Below are 17,052 nucleotides of genomic sequence, written 5' to 3'. Positions count from 1 at the left end.
TAGATAACGGCTCACAATTTGGCAGTGAGTTTGTTTGAGAATATTTAGAGCATCTCCTTATTTGGCAGGCAGTATGTTGGTGGATGAATAGAATAGCTCATTATTAGGCAGTCAGTCTGTGGTGGACTTATAGAATAGTTCATTATTTGGCAGTCACTCTGTTGGTGGATTTATAGAATAGTTCATTATGTGACAGTCCGTCTGTTGGTTGCTGTAGATAACAGCTCACAATTTGGCAACGGGTTTGTTTGAGAATATTTACAGCATCTCATTATTTGGCAGGCAGTCTGTTGGTGGATTTAATCGAAATAGCTCATTATTTGGCAGGCCATCGGTTGGTGGATGAGTAGAATAGCTAATTATTTGGCAGGCCATCTGTTGGTGGATGAATAGAATAGCTCATTATTTGGCAGGCCGTCTGTTGGTGGATGAATAGAATCGCTTAAGTGACGGTCAGCCTGTTGGCAAATATATATAGAACAGCTCATTATGTGGCAGTCAATCCGTTGGTGGATGTTGATAACGGCTCACAGTTTGGTTTGTTTGACCTTTTAGAGCAGCTCATTATTTTGCAGGCAGTCTGTTGATGGATTTTTAGAACTGCTCATTATTTGGCATTGTGTGTGTGTTCATTAATGAGTGCGTGTGAGTGTGTTATTCACCCTGAACGACACAGTTCTGGAGCTCTGTCGTACCAGACCCGGTCTGCTCGTCTGTTCAGCGCCGCCGTTGGGCAAAGAGACGTTTTGGTCGGTCTGAGGACAAAGTTTAATACATGTCATGACATGATGGAGGAGGCGGAGCCTGAAATCTGGGTCCAGGTCTCAAAATTCTCAAAATCCAGAGACTTGAGAGCCCTTGAAATCATGTCAGGACCCACTTGAGGGTCCCAAAAATTTGATGCACAGTCTGTTGCTTCATTTAAACAACAGCTCACTATTTGGCAGCCAGTGTTTTGGTTGAGGTCGGAAATAGTTCATTATATGGCAGTCTAATCTATTGCTGGATTTAAACAACAGCTTACTATGTAGCAGTCAGTCTGTTGGTGAACGTGTGGAACAGCTCACTATTTAGCAGTCAGTCTCTTGGTGGATGTATAGAAAAAAATGTGACGCACAGTCCGTTGCTTCATTTAAAGAACAGTTCACTATTTGGCAGCCAGTGTTTTGGTAGATGTTGATAACAGCTCATTATATAGCAGTCAAGTCTATTGCTGGATTTAGACAACGGCTTACTATTTGGCAGTCAGTCTCCAGAATCCAGAGACTTGAGAGCCCTTGAAATCATGTCAGGACCCACTCTCTGTGTCACATGACCCATTTGAGGATCCCAAACCCCTAGTTTTGGAACCTCTGCCACTTATGCCTCTGCTTGTCAAAACTGTCAAAGAAGACAGAGTTCACTGGTCAAACACTAGAGGGTGCTGTTGTGCTTTTACAAACAAAACCTTGGGGATGTTATTGTCCATGATGTCATCGGACTCTGTGTGTGTTCTTGTATTTCCTTGTCAGGACCAGTCGTCCTCATAGAGACCAAAACCTGGTTCTAATGAGACAGAACTTCATTTCTGAGGAACTGGTTAAGTTTAGCACTAAGTTCAGTTAGTGATGAGACGTTGTCTGACCTCTTGTGTGTGTCCGTTCTGAACCGGGCTCTGAGCTCCTTCAGGAGGCGGACTCTGACAGGGCGAGGAGCGGCGTTCCCGTGGCGACATGGGGGCGGTCGGGGAGCGAGGGCTCATGGGAGTGGAGCGTCCACTGGTGGACGGACTCTTGTCCAGTGAGATGGACACGGAGCTGAAAGAGACAGCAGTGAGTCCATGAATAAGTGAAGACGTGGACTGAAATGGACTCAGCGTCAGCAGCGTCTGGTGTTTGCAGAGTAAACACTGAACTCTGTTCACATGAGCGCTGTAATGTAACACACACACACACACACACACACACACACACACACACACACACACACACACACACACACACACACACACACACACACACCATAATAAGTCACCTGACAAGTTTGAAGCCTGTCAAGCAACCTCTCTTTAAGTGTTCAGTCTGTTTTGGTGGATTTAAGGAACAGCTCACTATTTAGCAGTCAGTCACTTGACCGACAGTCTGTTGCTTCATTTAAAGAACAGCTCACTATTTGGCAGCCAGTTTTTTGGTAGAGGTCGATAACAGTTCATTATTTGGTCGTCAGTTTGTTGCTGGATTTATAGAATAGCTAATTATTTGGCAGTCAGTCCATTGGTGAATATAGATAAGAGCGCACTATTTGGCAGTCAGTTTGTTTGAGAATGTCGACAATAGCTCATTATATGGCAGTCAAGCCTATTGCTGGATTTAAACAATAGCTTACTATTTGGCAGTCAGTGTGTTGGTGATTGTGTGGAACAGCTCACTATTTAGCAGTCATTCTCTCGGTGGATGTTTAGAAAAATTTGACGGACAGTATGTTGCTCCATTTAAAGAACAGCTCACTATTTGGCAGCCAGTGTTTTGGTAGATGTTGATAAAGGTTCATTATTTGGCAATCACTTTGTTTCAGAATGCAGAGAATAGCTCATTATATGGCAGCCAAGCCTATTGCTGGATTTGAACAATAGCTTACTATTTAGCTGTCAGTCTGTTGGTGAATGTGTGGAACAGCTCACTATTTAGCAGTCACTCTCTGGGTGGATGTATAGAAAAATTTGATGGACAGTATGTTGCTTCATTTAAAGAACAGTTCACTATTTGGCAGCTAGTGTTTTGGTAGATGTTGATAATAGTTAATTATTTGGCAGTCAAGTCTATTGCTGGATTTAGACAACGGCTTACTATTTGGCAGTCAGTCTGTTAGTGAATGTGTGGGAACAGCTCACTATTTTGCAGTCATTATCTTGGTGGATACGGATAACAGCTCAGTTTTTGGCAGTCAGTCTGTTGGTGAATGTCTAGAACAGTTCCCTATTTGGCAGTCACTCTGTTGACAGATGTTTAGAAAAGCTCACTATTTGGCAGGCAGTCTGTTGGTGAATGTGTGGATACAGCTCACTATTTGGCAGTCATTCTCTTGGTAGATACAGATAACAGCTCATTATTTTGCAGGCAGTGGTTGCTTGATATAAAGAACCGCTCACTTTTTGGCAGTCAGACTGTTGGTGAATATTTTGATTGAAAGTTGAACCTGACAAACTTGCGAGCCGCTCTGGGTTCTATGCTGGACTCTGGTCTGGACTCTGGTCTGGACTCTGGTCTGGACTCTGGTCTGGACTCTGGTCTGGACTCTGGTCTGGGATCAGACTCTTTCCTCCGCGACTCAGTGTTTTCCTGCCGACAGGGAAACATAAAACATAAAGTCGACGCTGACAAAGAGCGAGCACACACTGTAGAGACGAGACACACCCAGACTTACACAACGCTGCACTGTTCAGTCCCCACAGAGTAATAAAAGATAACGTTTGAATTATGAACTCAAACACACCTTATCAAACTTTAACTCAGGATTTACATGTAGTTGGAGCTCCAGTAAAATGAGCGGAGATAATTAAAGGAACAGTGGCCTCATGGTTCACAGGTTCATTTATACGACTGATTTTAGTTTACACAATATATTTTCACTGCAAATCGGCCTTTTTTCTCAACAGGAAATGGAAGTTTGTAAAACCGCTCACTCTCCCACACCAAACCCCATAGAAAAAAATCATCAATTTTAAACCACAGCACACAGGAGTCGTTGAACCTCCGTCACCAAGTTCAAATCTTTCATTTTGTATTTTCTATGTTTGAAATCCTTCGTTCAGATTGACCTCAGTGACACAGAGTTTTGTTTGAGAATATTTAGAGCATCTCATTATTTGGCAGGTAGTGTTTTGGTGGATTTATAGAATAGCTCATTATTTGGCAGTCAGTCTGTTGGTGGATTTATAGAATAGCTCATTATTTGGCAGTCTGTCTGTTGGTGACTGTAGATAACGTTCACAATTTGGCAGTAAGTTTGTTTGAAAATATTTAGAGCATCTCATTATTTGCCAGAGAGTATGTTGGTGGATGAATAGAATAGCTCATTATTTGGCAGGCAGTCTGTTGGTGGATTTATCGAAATAGCTCATTATTTGGCAAGCCGTTTGTTGGTGGATGAGTAGAATAGCTCATTATTTGGCAGTCAGTCTGTTGGTGGATTTATAGAATAGTTCATTATGTGGCAGTCCGTCTGTTGGTTGCTGTAGATAACCGCTCACAATTTGGTAATGAGTTTGTTTGAGAATATTTACAGCATCTCATTATTTGGCATGCAGTCGGTTGGTGGATTTATCGAATAGCTCATTATTTGGCAGACCATCGGTTGGTGGATGAGTAGAATAGCTCATTATTTGGCAGGCCGTCTGTTGGTGGATGAATAGAATGGCTCATTATTTCACCAAGTTCAAATCTTTCATTTTGTGTTTTCCATGTTTGAAATCCTTCGTTCAGATTGAACTCAGTGAAAGAAAGAAAGTAAAACGTAGAAAATGATTAACACACAGGGTCACAGTTATAAGAGTGACCTGAGATAAACTCTGTAAATCAGCCTTTTAGTCAACAGGAAACGGAAGTTTCTCACTCACTCTCTCGTTCCAAAGTCCGGAGATAAAATCGTCTATTTTACGTCACAGCTCTCAGGAGTCGCTGATCCACTGATGCCTCCGTCGCTAACGTCAAATGTTTTTTTTCTGTGAGTTCAGTCATTGAACTCCGTTTATTCAAATTGACCTCAGTGACACAAAGTGACCACACGAGGCAGCAGTGGACCAGCAGCTCTTTATCGACAAAAGAATTTAGGTAATGTTGTCGTTCGATAGTAGTTGAGTTATAAAAGATAAAAATATTTGATTCATTCAGCCTTTTCTTTTTATCTCGATATCTTTCACTCTGTTTGTTACATTCAGAGAATAAAATCCATGTTTTTAAGTTATTTTTTAGTATTTAGTTTACACAACTGTTTCTCTCTGTCTGGCTGCAGGATCCAGATCCAGTTTCAAGGCTATTATTATTATTACTTTATCACCTCCTTTCCTCTCCTCTGTCCCAAAGTCTATCCTTTCACCACAACCTGTCTTGGCAGATGGCTGTTGTTTCTCTTCTCTCGCTAAAAACTTTTGGACAAAAAAAAGTCAAAAATGTTTTCAAATTTTGAACAAAAAAAAGGAAAACAAATAGTAAAAATTTGGACCAAATTTTCTTTTTTACTTTTTTGTTAAATTTCGGATGAAAACAAATTGTCAAAAAATAGTCAATAGTCAAATAGTTTTTTTTTTCTCTAATTTTAGACCAATTTTTCCCCCAAATTTTGGCCAAAAAAAGAGTCAAAATGTGGACCTAATTTAAAAAAAATACTTTTTTGTCAAATTGTGGACGAAAACAAATTGTGAAATTTTGCACGAAAAATAGTAAAATTTTGAACAAAAAAAGGTCAAATTTTGAAAAAAAAGGTCAAATTTTGGACCAATTAAAAAAAAAAATCAATTTTTTCCCCCTGCATTTTGGACCTTTTTTGTTTTGTTTTACCCTTTTGAATTTTGGACAAAATGTTTTTGTCAAATTTTGGACGAAAAATAATTTGTCAAATTTGGGGGAAAAAAATGTGTCCAAAATTCGTCTTACCTGTCTGTCTGTGACGTCATTGACGGCGTCGCCGTTGCGTGCGGCAGGCGTTTTCTGTGGCGACGGCGGCGGCGGTTTGTTCGCGGTCCTCACAGGTGGAAACACGCAGTCCTCCTCCTCCACGTTCCTGGCCACGCCTCCTACTGTTCCACTTCCTGTTTCCTCCTCCTCCTCCTGCTTCTGTCGCCTCAGCGTCTCCACGTGTCTCTGCCTTCGCTTTTCATCGCGGACTCGTAGCATCTCCACGAAGTCCAGCTGCATTTGCTCCTCACTGGACACACACACACACACAGATATGATGGATATTATGATTTTTTTCTTTTGGAGGGAGGTGAAAGAAGCCGTCAGCGCTGACAATGATCGGGTTTCTCGTCATGAAAGACGCCTCAGTTTCTTTCTCTCTTTGAACGCTAACCCTGAGCTCCAGGGACTCAGCTGCTCGGGTTTTCTGACAGCTCGTCAAACTTCTCTGTGGTGTCGGGTTTGTAAACAGACGATCTGATCCCGGCGGGCAAACGTGTGATCATAAAATCTCTCTCTGAAAAACCATCAAAGAAGCAGAGTTATTTCCCTGTGGCCTGGTTATGTAAGGGAACGAGCTAACGCGCTAACAAATGTATAAACGCTTACAGTTTTTCTTCACGGAAACGGATAATTTTTCTCTATGACACTTTAATAAGATAACATTTGTCACAGAAGCAGACATATTATATATTATATTATCATATCTCAAATATGATAAAAATGTAATATAACACGAAGTCACAGTGCTCTGAAACCCAACCTGACACACGGAGGCACAGCTACAATATCTTTGTCAACATTAGACAGACTTTTCCAACAGGAAAACTGAGGATTGTAAACCGCTCACTCTCCCACACCAAACCCCAAGGTCCCGATCACTTAGTAAAATAATCAAAACATGAATCATTTATCAAAATAATGAACAAACCTCCTACACTAATAAAACAGCACAGCAGTTACTGAATGCAGAGAATAGCTCATTATATGGCAGTCAAGTCTATTGCTGGATTTAAACAACAGCTTACTATTTGGCAGTCAGTCTGTTAGTGAATGTGTGGAACAGCTCACTATTTAGCAGCCAGTGTTTTGGTAGATGATGATGTCGATAACAGTTCATTATTTGGCAGTCAGTCTGTTGGTGAATGTGTGGGAACAGCTCACTATTTAGCAGTCAGTGTCTTGGTGGATGTATAGAAAAAATTGATGGACCGTATGAAAGAACAGCTCACTATTTGGCAGCCAGTCTTTTGGCAGATGTCGATAACAGTTCATTATTTGACAGTCAGTTTGTTTGACAATGCAGCAAATAGCTCATTATATGGCAGTCAAGTCTATTGCTGGATTTAAACGACGGCTTACTATTTGGCAGTCAGTCTGTTGGTGAATGTGTGGAACAGCTCACTATTTAGCAGTCAGTCTCTTGGTGGATGTATAGAAAAATTTGACAGACAATATGTTGCTTCGTTTAAAGAACAGCTCACTATTTGGCAGCCAGTGTTTTGGTAGATGTGCATAACAGTTCATTATTTGGCAGTCAGTCTGTTAGTGAATGTGTGGAACAGCTCACTATTTGGCAGTCATTCTCTCAGTGGATACAGATAACGGCTCATTATTTTGCAATCGTTAAAAATTAAAACAAAGCAAATTTCTTTGGGGACCTGAAAAACACCTCCCCCCGTCCCATCTGTGGGTCCCGACCCAGTGTTTGAGAACCACTGATGATATGATACGAGTTAAAATAGATCAACGCTGACCTGCTGAGGCCCTGGGACGTCTCGGACGCCGCGGGGCTCCTGCCGGTGCGCGTGTCCCCGCCGAGGGGCGCGATGCCCCCAGTGGCCGCGTCCGTCGCCGCATCCGGTTCAGCGGCGCTGCTGGAGCTCTTGCCCCGCCTCCTCCTCCTCTCCTCCCTCTCCACCTCCTCCTCGTCCTCCATCGTCCACTGTCGCGCCAAACTGAGGCGAGGACGCGAAAATGAAAGCGAAGGTTTTTTTGAGGATCACAAAAACTCCTCTCGCACAACTCTGAATTAAACTATTCGAAAAGTAGCGTCGGGGAAAAATGAGATTAAAACTGAGATTACGTCTCTGCTGGTGCAGGAACCGGATTAAACCGGTACATTTAACAAAGAATGATGTCATAAAACAAATGAAGTAGGTCACAGATGACATGTTAGTGTGGAGATAATATCACAAAAGCAGCTTTGTGTGAAACCGGCTCATTAAAAAACTGTTAAAAATGTTAAAAATGACATTTATGCGCTAATAAAACGTCATTTAAGTAGAAAAACAACAAGATAAAATCAAGATATCAGCAGTAATGTGATAATCTTACCTGGACAGAGCAGACCAGTTCTTCCTGCTGATGGACATGTTGACTGAAAATAGGAATATATAATAATATATAATAATAAATATAAGGTTTTTAAAGTTTGTTTTCTGCTCACAGACGCAGCTCTCTCTGTTAATCTGCACCGACTGTGGCACAAAGAAGAAGAAGAAGAAAAAGTCCACCTTTACCCTGGTGAGGGGGCGGAGTCACATGACCACACAGGTGAGAGAGAGAGAGAGAGACACTGTCCTTGTATGGTGGCAGTTGTTCAACTCTTTTGTTGACGAGCACACGCCTTTGCTCCGATCTTTACGGTCGACCCCACAGCAACAGCCTGACCCACATCCTGTTTTCAAAATAAAAGTATATAACGCCAAGATTGATTTTTGGTGTTGTTTTAAAAATAACAATCATAAAAAAGTGATTTTTTTTTTAAGCACCAAATAAAAACTATTCAGTTAAAGAATTAGTATTTTTTTTGTTTGGAACTTTACTATTATTAGTTTAAAATTACCGTTATTTTCATAATCCACGAATGTGACGATCGATTTCTCGATGAATCGATTCGTTCAACTTGACCGTAATAGTCTTGTGTGGCCGTAAAAAAAAATCATTGTTTTCACGAAGACAATTAAATTTACCATCATAATAGTCGGCATCGCCCTGAACAAGGATCCTTTGAAAATATTTGCAAATCTCTTAAGGGATAATTTTCCTGAATTTTTGAAATTCAGGAAACGATCCATTCGCCCTGATGCACTTTGACAGTGAGCTGAGATTCTTCAAAAAAACAAAAAGTATCTCGGAATTACTTGAAATTTACCATCATAAAAGTCGACATCACCCTGAACAAGGATCTGTTGAAAATATTTGCAAACCTCTTAAGGAATAATTTTTATGAATTTTTGAAGTTCAGGAAATTCTCCATTTGCCCTGATGCACTTTGACAGTGAGCCGACTTTCTTCTCAAAAACATTAGGCACATTTGCAATAGTGTATTATAAAGTCACTTAAACAGTCGACATTGATAAAGTGTGCACTCACAAACACAGCAGCTCAACCTCAGTGTTTCACTCATTCACAGTTTATTAAATTCACTCTGAAAATGAAGCTTCTTGTCAAACAATTATTTACTTTTTCACTTTTGAAGTTTCTTACGGATTAAAGTCAAACTGTAAAGTGTGTGACAGAGTTTTTAAGAGTTTGACGCTCGGCTGCACTCGTGTTTATTTACTGTGCGTTTGCTTCAGTGTGGTGTGAGAGGCCACGCCCCCTCCTCGTCCAGGATGGAGGACTATGACCCACACACACACACACACACACACACACACACACACACACACAGAACCTGTTAGAAAAGTGCAAACGTGAGGCCGATGGTGTCATGTGATCGCCTGTGTTTTCATATTTTATGATGTTGACTTAATCTAATGACACTCACTCCTTCACCAAATAATCTCTCATGTTGTGTCTGTGGCGTTCGCTTCATCTGAAGCTGCAACAACTAATCCATTCATCTATGAATAATTTAATCGTCCACTTTGTTTGTTTCAATAAAGTTTCCTTTTTCAGCTTTTTAGCTTCTTAAATTTGAATATATTCTGGTTTCTTTTCTTCACGGAACATAGTAAATATAACTTATATAATTTCTGTTTGTGGACAAAACAAGACGTTTTTTAAGGGGTTGATTAAATAATCTTGTGTACATATATAATAATGTGTATGTGTGTGTATATGTATGTAGATGTATATATATATGTACATATATGTGTATGTACATATGTGTATATGTAAGTACATATATGTGTATGTATATATGTACATATGTATATATTTATGTATATGTACATAAATATGTGTATATTTGTATTTATATGTACATATATGTGTATATATTTATGTATATGTACATATATATGTGTATATATTTATGTATGTGTACATATATGTGTACATATATACATATATGTACATATATACATATATGTGTACATATATATGTATATATGTGTGTGGATATTTATATGTACATATATATGCATATGTGTATATATGTATATATATGTGTATATATACATATAAATATTATAATATTGAAGATTAAATATTTTTATCAACCTTTTCTGACATTTTATTGACCAAACAATTTATCAATTAATCCAGATTAACAGATTAATCAATAATGTTGCAGCAACTGTGGTACAGACAACACTGAACCAGGGAAAAAGCCTTTAAATATTGATATAAATATTAAAAAATAAAAAAAATAAGTCAAATATATATATATGTGTATATATATATAAAATATGTCAGTAAACCTTATATTTGCGTCTAAAAGTTTGTATATTTTTAGTTTTTTGATGACCTGCTTTATGTATTTAATCATTTTAGTTTGTGTACATTTGAGAACATCGTCATTCTTCCATATTTGACTCATAATCATGAGTTTCAGCTGCAGTTTAAACATCAGTTTTACTGCATCGTTTCTTCTGCTCGTGTCAGTGTTGAACTCTCTTTGACGACGTGATGATGATGATAATGTTATTTTATTAACATGCAAATCAAAGTGCAATAAAGCGACACAGGAGGACAGATATCAGCGTGACACTGGCTCATTACTGACGTTTGTTCTTCTTCTTCCCACAGACTCTGTTTGTGAACATCAACATTTCTGAAGTTTGATTAATATTTGTAACATTTTCTCGACCAAAAAAACCCGAATAAATGTATCCAAAACGCCTGAATCGATGATGAAAATAATAGCTAGGCTACTGCTACTGCTACTGCTACTGCTACTGCTAGCATGGTCAGAATCCATAGCGTTGACACACAAATGGGCGTGGTCCTCTGGTCTGGAGATTGAAGACAATGCTAAAGTGTCTGATACCTGTGTTCTTGTCAATGTCCAGCAGGGGGCCACTCTCCTGCACCATATCGTTAGTCTTATAGCAAAGTTGCCGAAGTCATATATGAATGTTAAATTTTTTTTTTTTTTAGCAAGGACATTGGTATTTTTTATTGATATTGTAACGGATGAACAAATTACTTAGGCGGTTATGCTATGCTAGGCTAACGATATGGAAATCTATTCGAAAATGCCAGAAGGGTTAGCATCAATGAAGCTAACGGCTTCAACAAAACAACGATTCGCTCTGATTTATTTATTAGCTCATTTTAATCTTTATTGTTCTTTTCTACGCAGACGATGTCCTCGTTTTTCTACAGTTACTCCAATTTTTTGAAGACAATCAGAATACACATTATATATCATATCATATATATACATATATATGATATCATATATTATAATCAGCTGCTAATATATATTTGGCATTAATTGTGCAATTGTGCTAATCTGAAAAAAAATCAACATCATTTTGTTTTGTTGCGATTTTTTCGGAAAATAACGTATAATGTCGTCTAACTACTTTGTTTCTCGTCAAATTTTGACTTTATTAACGTAATACAACTTTTTTTTCCCATAAGTTTACGCATTTTCCGACTGTTCTAGTGATATAGCGCCGCGAAACAACGTTTTTCGGTAATATTTTGACTGTTTTCGCTCAATATTGCAATTTTATTAGCTAAAATTATGACAAAAAATTGTTTTTTGAAAATGTGAAAAAAATCAACATTTTGTTTTGTTACGACTTTTTGGACTTTTTCGTAAAATAATATAAAAATATTTATATGTATGCCATAAATTGAATTTGTTTATTATTTGTTGAGTCTTTAGATTAAATCACAACATCCCAAAGAAAGTTTATCAGAATAAACACATTACATTATAATAACATGCTAACCATGGCCTAAATTGTGCAACGCTAATCTCTGACATGATTAACTAGCTAATTAGCTCATTAGCTAATCTTACGCACGGAAAACAAAGGTCAAAGAAATCGGGTTGAATTTGTTTATTATTCAGTGAGTTTTGGGAGTAAACGCAGCCGTATTTTGATGAAAGTTCATCATCTGCTCTCTTAAAACACTCAGAACGAGACATTTCTGAGCCTTTGAGAAGCCAAAGTCACTTCATCAGATCAATAAACACCACATATATGTAAGATTAACACCTGATGGATAAACAGCAAACGGAAGACAGGAAACGTCTGATGTGGTTCACTGAGCGGAACCTTTAGCAGCGTCAAACATCTTCTTCCTTCCCTCCATCCCCGACATGGCCTCCACGTTCTTCCTCCAGTCGCTGTCTTCGACCGGACGCTTCTGCAAAGAATCGGAAGAAGAAGAAGAAGAAGAAGAAGACGCGAGGTGTGGGAGAGTGAGCGGTTTACATTAGCTTCAGTTTCCGGACTCGACTGGATGGAAACACGACAACGACAACAACAACCAAAAAAAAAAAACCTGAACTATCACTTTACGCTTTTGTTGAGTGACAGAGAATAAATGAGACTTAAGCTTTGGAGACAAATGTTTTCACCTGGTAATCTACAGGGACTAAAGGGTTTAACCGCACCAGTTTGACAGGTTTACACTTCTAAATTAGCACACACACACACACACACACACACCAACCAATGACCGGGACCGCTCACAAAAGCTTCTCCTTTAACTGTACAATGGAGTCATTGTTTTATTGTACTGTACCTCCTACACACACACACACACACACACACACACACACACACACACACACACACACACACACACACACACACACACACACACACACACACACACACACACACACACACACACACACACACACACACACACACACACACACACAAAACACACAAAACACACACACACACCATAATGTCCCCACAAAATGGTGTTTTTCCAGGGGTTGGTCCCCACAAGCATAGAAAGACATAATCATTACTTAATGCTAACTGCGCTTTACAGTGAGTAATATATCAATATTACGACTTTAATTTCGTCATTCAGTGACTTTTTTTGCGTAACATTACGACTTTTTTGACTTTTTCGTACAACTTTTTTTCCCCATATTATATGACGATCGTTTTCATCTAACATTTCAAATTTATTACGTCGTATAACGTCATGTTCTGACTTTATTAACGTAATATTGCCACTCAATTTTCATCGGTTTACGACTTTTTTTTGTTTGTTGCCGTAGGGTTTCATGAAACAACTTTTTACGGTAATATTTCAAATGTTTAAGCTCAATATTGTGAATTAATTTCCGTAAAATGACGACAAAAACAAATTTGTCCGTAAAAATGAGGACAAAAAACTATCAAAATCAACATATTTTGTTTTGTTACGACTTTTTTGACTTTTCCGTAAAATAACGTCGTAATATAAGAACTTTATTCTCTCTCAAAATAGGACAATTGTTTGTGTAATATAACAAATGTATTCTGTCATTTTAAAGAACTTTGTTTCCTGTAAAATGTTGACATTATTAACCTAATATTACAACTTTTTTTCATAAGTTTACAAATTTTCTGCTGATGTAGGACATGAGGACACGAGGACACGAGGACATGAAGACACGAGGACATGAAGACACAAGGACATGAAGACACAAGGACATGAAGACATGAGAACACAAGGACACAGGGACACAAGGGCACGAGGACATGAGGACACAAGGACACGAGGACACAGGGACACAAGGACACGAAGACACGAGGACACAAGGACATGAAGACACAAGGACACAAGGACACAAGGACACAAGGACACGAGGACATGAGGACATGAGGACATGAGGACACAAGGACATGAAGACACGAGGACATGAAGACAGAAGGACACGAGGACATGAGGACACGAGGACATGAAGCCACAAGGACATGAAGACACAAGGACACGAGGACATGAAGACACAAGGACATGAAGACACAAGGACACGAGGACATGAGGACATGAGGACACAGGGACAAAAGGACACAAGGACACGAGGACATGAAGACACGAGGACATGAGGACACAAGGACACAGGGACACAAGGGCACAAGGACATGAGGACATGAGGACACAAGGACACGAGGAAACAGGGACACAAGGACACGAGGACATGAAGACACAAGGACACAAGGACACGAGGACATGAAGACACAAGGACATGAAGACACAAGGACACGAGGACATGAGGACACAAGGACATGAGGACACAAGGACATGAAGACACGAGGACATGAAGACAGAAGGACACGAGGACATGAGGACACGAGGACATGAAGCCACAAGGACATGAAGACACGAGGACATGAGGACACAGGGACACGAGGACACAATGACATGAGGACACAATGACATGAGGACACAATGACATGAGGACACAAGGACACAATGACATGAGGACATAAGGACACGAGGACATGAGGACACAAGGACACGAGGAGACGAGGACATGAGGACACAAGGACATGAGGAGACGAGGAGACGAGGACAGTGTCACACTCACCTTCTCTGTGTCCTCTTTCTTCACAGACTTCAGGTTTGCCCTCAGGTCCATGGACACCTTGTGTTTAGAGCCCAGCAGCGAGCGCAGGATGGCGTCGGCCGACACGCGAACGCGCCGCAGGTTTGGCCTCTTGAACTTCCCTCTGAGGTCCAGCACCTTGATGTTCAGGTCTTTGATCTGAGCCGAGACGAGACGAGACAACGTAAGAGACACAGCGCGACCTCCGTCCACTGTGTGGGGACGTACGTCGGCCTTTAACTTCCTGTACTCGCCTCGCGTTTGTTCAGCATCACTTTGGCCTCGATGTCGTAGCGCTCCTCGTCCACCACGTCGATTTTGGCGTGAAGCTCTCTGCACAGATCCTACACACACACACACACACACACACACACACACACACACACACACACACACACACACACACACACACACACACACACACACATTCTTGTACTTGCTGCATATTGAGGACCAGGTAGTGCTGACAAAATGAGGACCAGCATTTCCACTTTGTAAATCAACATAATTGTAAATACACGGTAAATACACGGTAAATACACGGTAAATACACGGTAAATAAACTGTGGGGGGGGGGGGAAACTGTAAAAACACTGTAAAATACACAGTAAATACACTTCATGAATGACATCTATAAAGAACTACTAACTGCAGTACAATAAAATGTCTGCAGGTGGAGCCCCAGAGCAAAAAGTGTGTGAAACACCAGGGCTGGAAAACAGGTTTTTGCACCAAATAGAGAAATTGAGAAAATCAGGGCTCACGGGGACACAGGAGCTGCTGGTCCACTGCTGCCTCGTGTGGTCACTTTGTGTCACTGCGGTCAATCTGAACGAAGAATTTCAGATGCCGAATTGACAAAATAAGACATTTGAAGTTGGTGATGGAGGCAGCAGTGGATCAACAACTCCTGTGAACTCCTGTGTCTCTGTGATGTTAAAAACGATGGTTTTCTCTGTGGGGTTTGGTGCAGGGAGAGTGAGTGGTGAGATAAAGGTTGTGAAACGTGTTCTTAAAACATCGCGGTCCTAATCCGACGTAGATTTTCTTGCGTGAACATGCGACGCAGGCGTTCACCTGCAGCTGTGCGAGGCTCAGGCCGCTGGTGTTGAGGGGCGGAGCTCTCTCTGCCAGATACTGGTGTTTCTCCTCCTCCTTCTCCAGACTCTCCTGCTCCAGCTCCTCTTTGGCCTTCGCCACCATCAGACTCTGCAGGGTTAAAAAAACATGACTCTGACAGGGTCTGCTGCACCCTTGTGGCTGAACGTGGGTGTTGCAGGAAACTCACCTTCAGCATCAGCTTCCTGGAAGCTGAGATCTTTGGTTTCCTCTGGGGGGGAAAAAGCAGCAGATTATCAACTTAAAAATACACTCAGATCTATAATAATAATTCTTAAAATAGAAAAGATTGCTCACTCTCCTGCACCAAAGTCCATAGAGAAAATCAACGATTTTGTCATTGTAACAGAGGAGGTTTTTGATGCTCTGCTGCCTTCATTCATTCATTTAAATGCATGATTTTGTGTTTAAAATCCTTCATTTGGACGTCCTGACGTGACAAATATGAAATAAAATGAAATATATCAAATATATCCCGTAGCGACGTGAGCTAAAAACGCTAATTTTCTCTATGGGATTTGGTTCAGGAGCGTGAACGGTTTACAAAGTGTGAGACAAACTTCAATTTCCTGATGGTCTAACATCAAAATAAAGCAGTGAACACAGTCTTTAAATACTGTAGACTTAAGCTGGTGAAAGTTTCTGCAGAATTATAAACCGCTCATTTTTCTGCACCAAAGTTAATAGAGAAGATCACAGATTTTACGTCATTGTAACACAGGAGGTTTTTGATGCTCTGCTGCCTCGATTAATTCATTTAAATATATTATTTTGTGACTTGGGCTTTGGAAAAGGCTCTTTGGGACGTCCTGAAGTGACAAACGTTTGATCAAATTAAATATATCGGGCTGCAGCAGCAGAGCAGCAGCTACTGTGGCGACGCGAGCTGAAAACGCCGATTTTCTCTATGGGATTTGGTTCAAGCCGTCACCTGAGGTGTTGAATGAAGTGATTTAACGCTTACCTCTTGCCTGTAAAAGAGAAGGACACACACACACACACACACACACACACACACACACACACACACACACACACACACACACACACACACACACACACACACACGCACACGCACACAGAGTGAGATACTGGAAACCTTTTGTTTTCATGTGCATGTGAACAGTCTATAAAAAGAAGACAAAGCCGGATCACTCACACATTCTCAGGCATCCTGATGATGATGATGATGATGCTGCTGCTGATGATGATGATGATGATGCTGCTGATGATGTGTCGCTGTCACTGCAGAGACACAGAGATTAGAAGCTCACAAACGCACAGAGGGCGAACAGTTGTCGTCTGTGAGGATTAACGATGATATAATAATAATAATAATAATAATAACGACAAATCTGAGCGCGTTTATACAAAAAAAAATCCACTTAAATGTATCATGAAACGTCGTAAAGTGCATCAGGAGTTCTGTTTTCTGATTTTTCAGCTTTTTAAGTGTGAATATTTTCAAAACACAAGATATTTCATTAAAAAAAAAATAATAATAATTATCAGTGAATTAAAGGCTAAATGCTA

At 40.1% G+C, this 17,052-nt stretch overlaps 2 protein-coding genes across 2 annotated transcripts in view; both read right to left on the bottom strand.

Moving 5' to 3' along the window:
- The window catches only part of lad1 (ladinin), a gene marked incomplete at both ends in the record, with an annotated part of 10,544 nt that extends 2,518 nt beyond the window's left edge, over window positions 1–8,026 (bottom strand). Inside the window, 6 exons of the mRNA XM_083894975.1 lie at window positions 663–755; window positions 1,625–1,796; window positions 3,175–3,317; window positions 5,631–5,901; window positions 7,409–7,609; window positions 7,989–8,026. Coding sequence (XP_083751101.1) covers window positions 663–755; window positions 1,625–1,796; window positions 3,175–3,317; window positions 5,631–5,901; window positions 7,409–7,609; window positions 7,989–8,026 — 918 coding nt within the window. The remainder of the gene's footprint in view (window positions 1–662; window positions 756–1,624; window positions 1,797–3,174; window positions 3,318–5,630; window positions 5,902–7,408; window positions 7,610–7,988) is intronic.
- Window positions 8,027–11,891: 3,865 nt separating this feature from the next.
- Window positions 11,892–15,727, bottom strand: tnni1a (troponin I type 1a (skeletal, slow)). Its single transcript, XM_083894665.1, has 5 exons — window positions 15,689–15,727; window positions 15,478–15,609; window positions 14,655–14,744; window positions 14,383–14,559; window positions 11,892–12,209 (listed from the first exon to the last, which is right to left on the bottom strand). Exons 1-5 carry the CDS (start codon window positions 15,695–15,697, stop codon window positions 12,105–12,107), a joined length of 513 nt encoding a protein of 170 aa, XP_083750791.1. The 5' UTR covers window positions 15,698–15,727; the 3' UTR covers window positions 11,892–12,104.
- Window positions 15,728–17,052: the final 1,325 nt, after the last annotated feature.

This window comes from Microchirus variegatus (genome assembly GCF_963457635.1).
Source record: "Microchirus variegatus genome assembly, chromosome: 9".
NCBI lineage: Eukaryota > Metazoa > Chordata > Actinopteri > Pleuronectiformes > Soleidae > Microchirus > Microchirus variegatus.
Note: the sequence above shows the minus strand (reverse complement) of the source record. Positions and strands in the feature narration are given on the sequence as shown.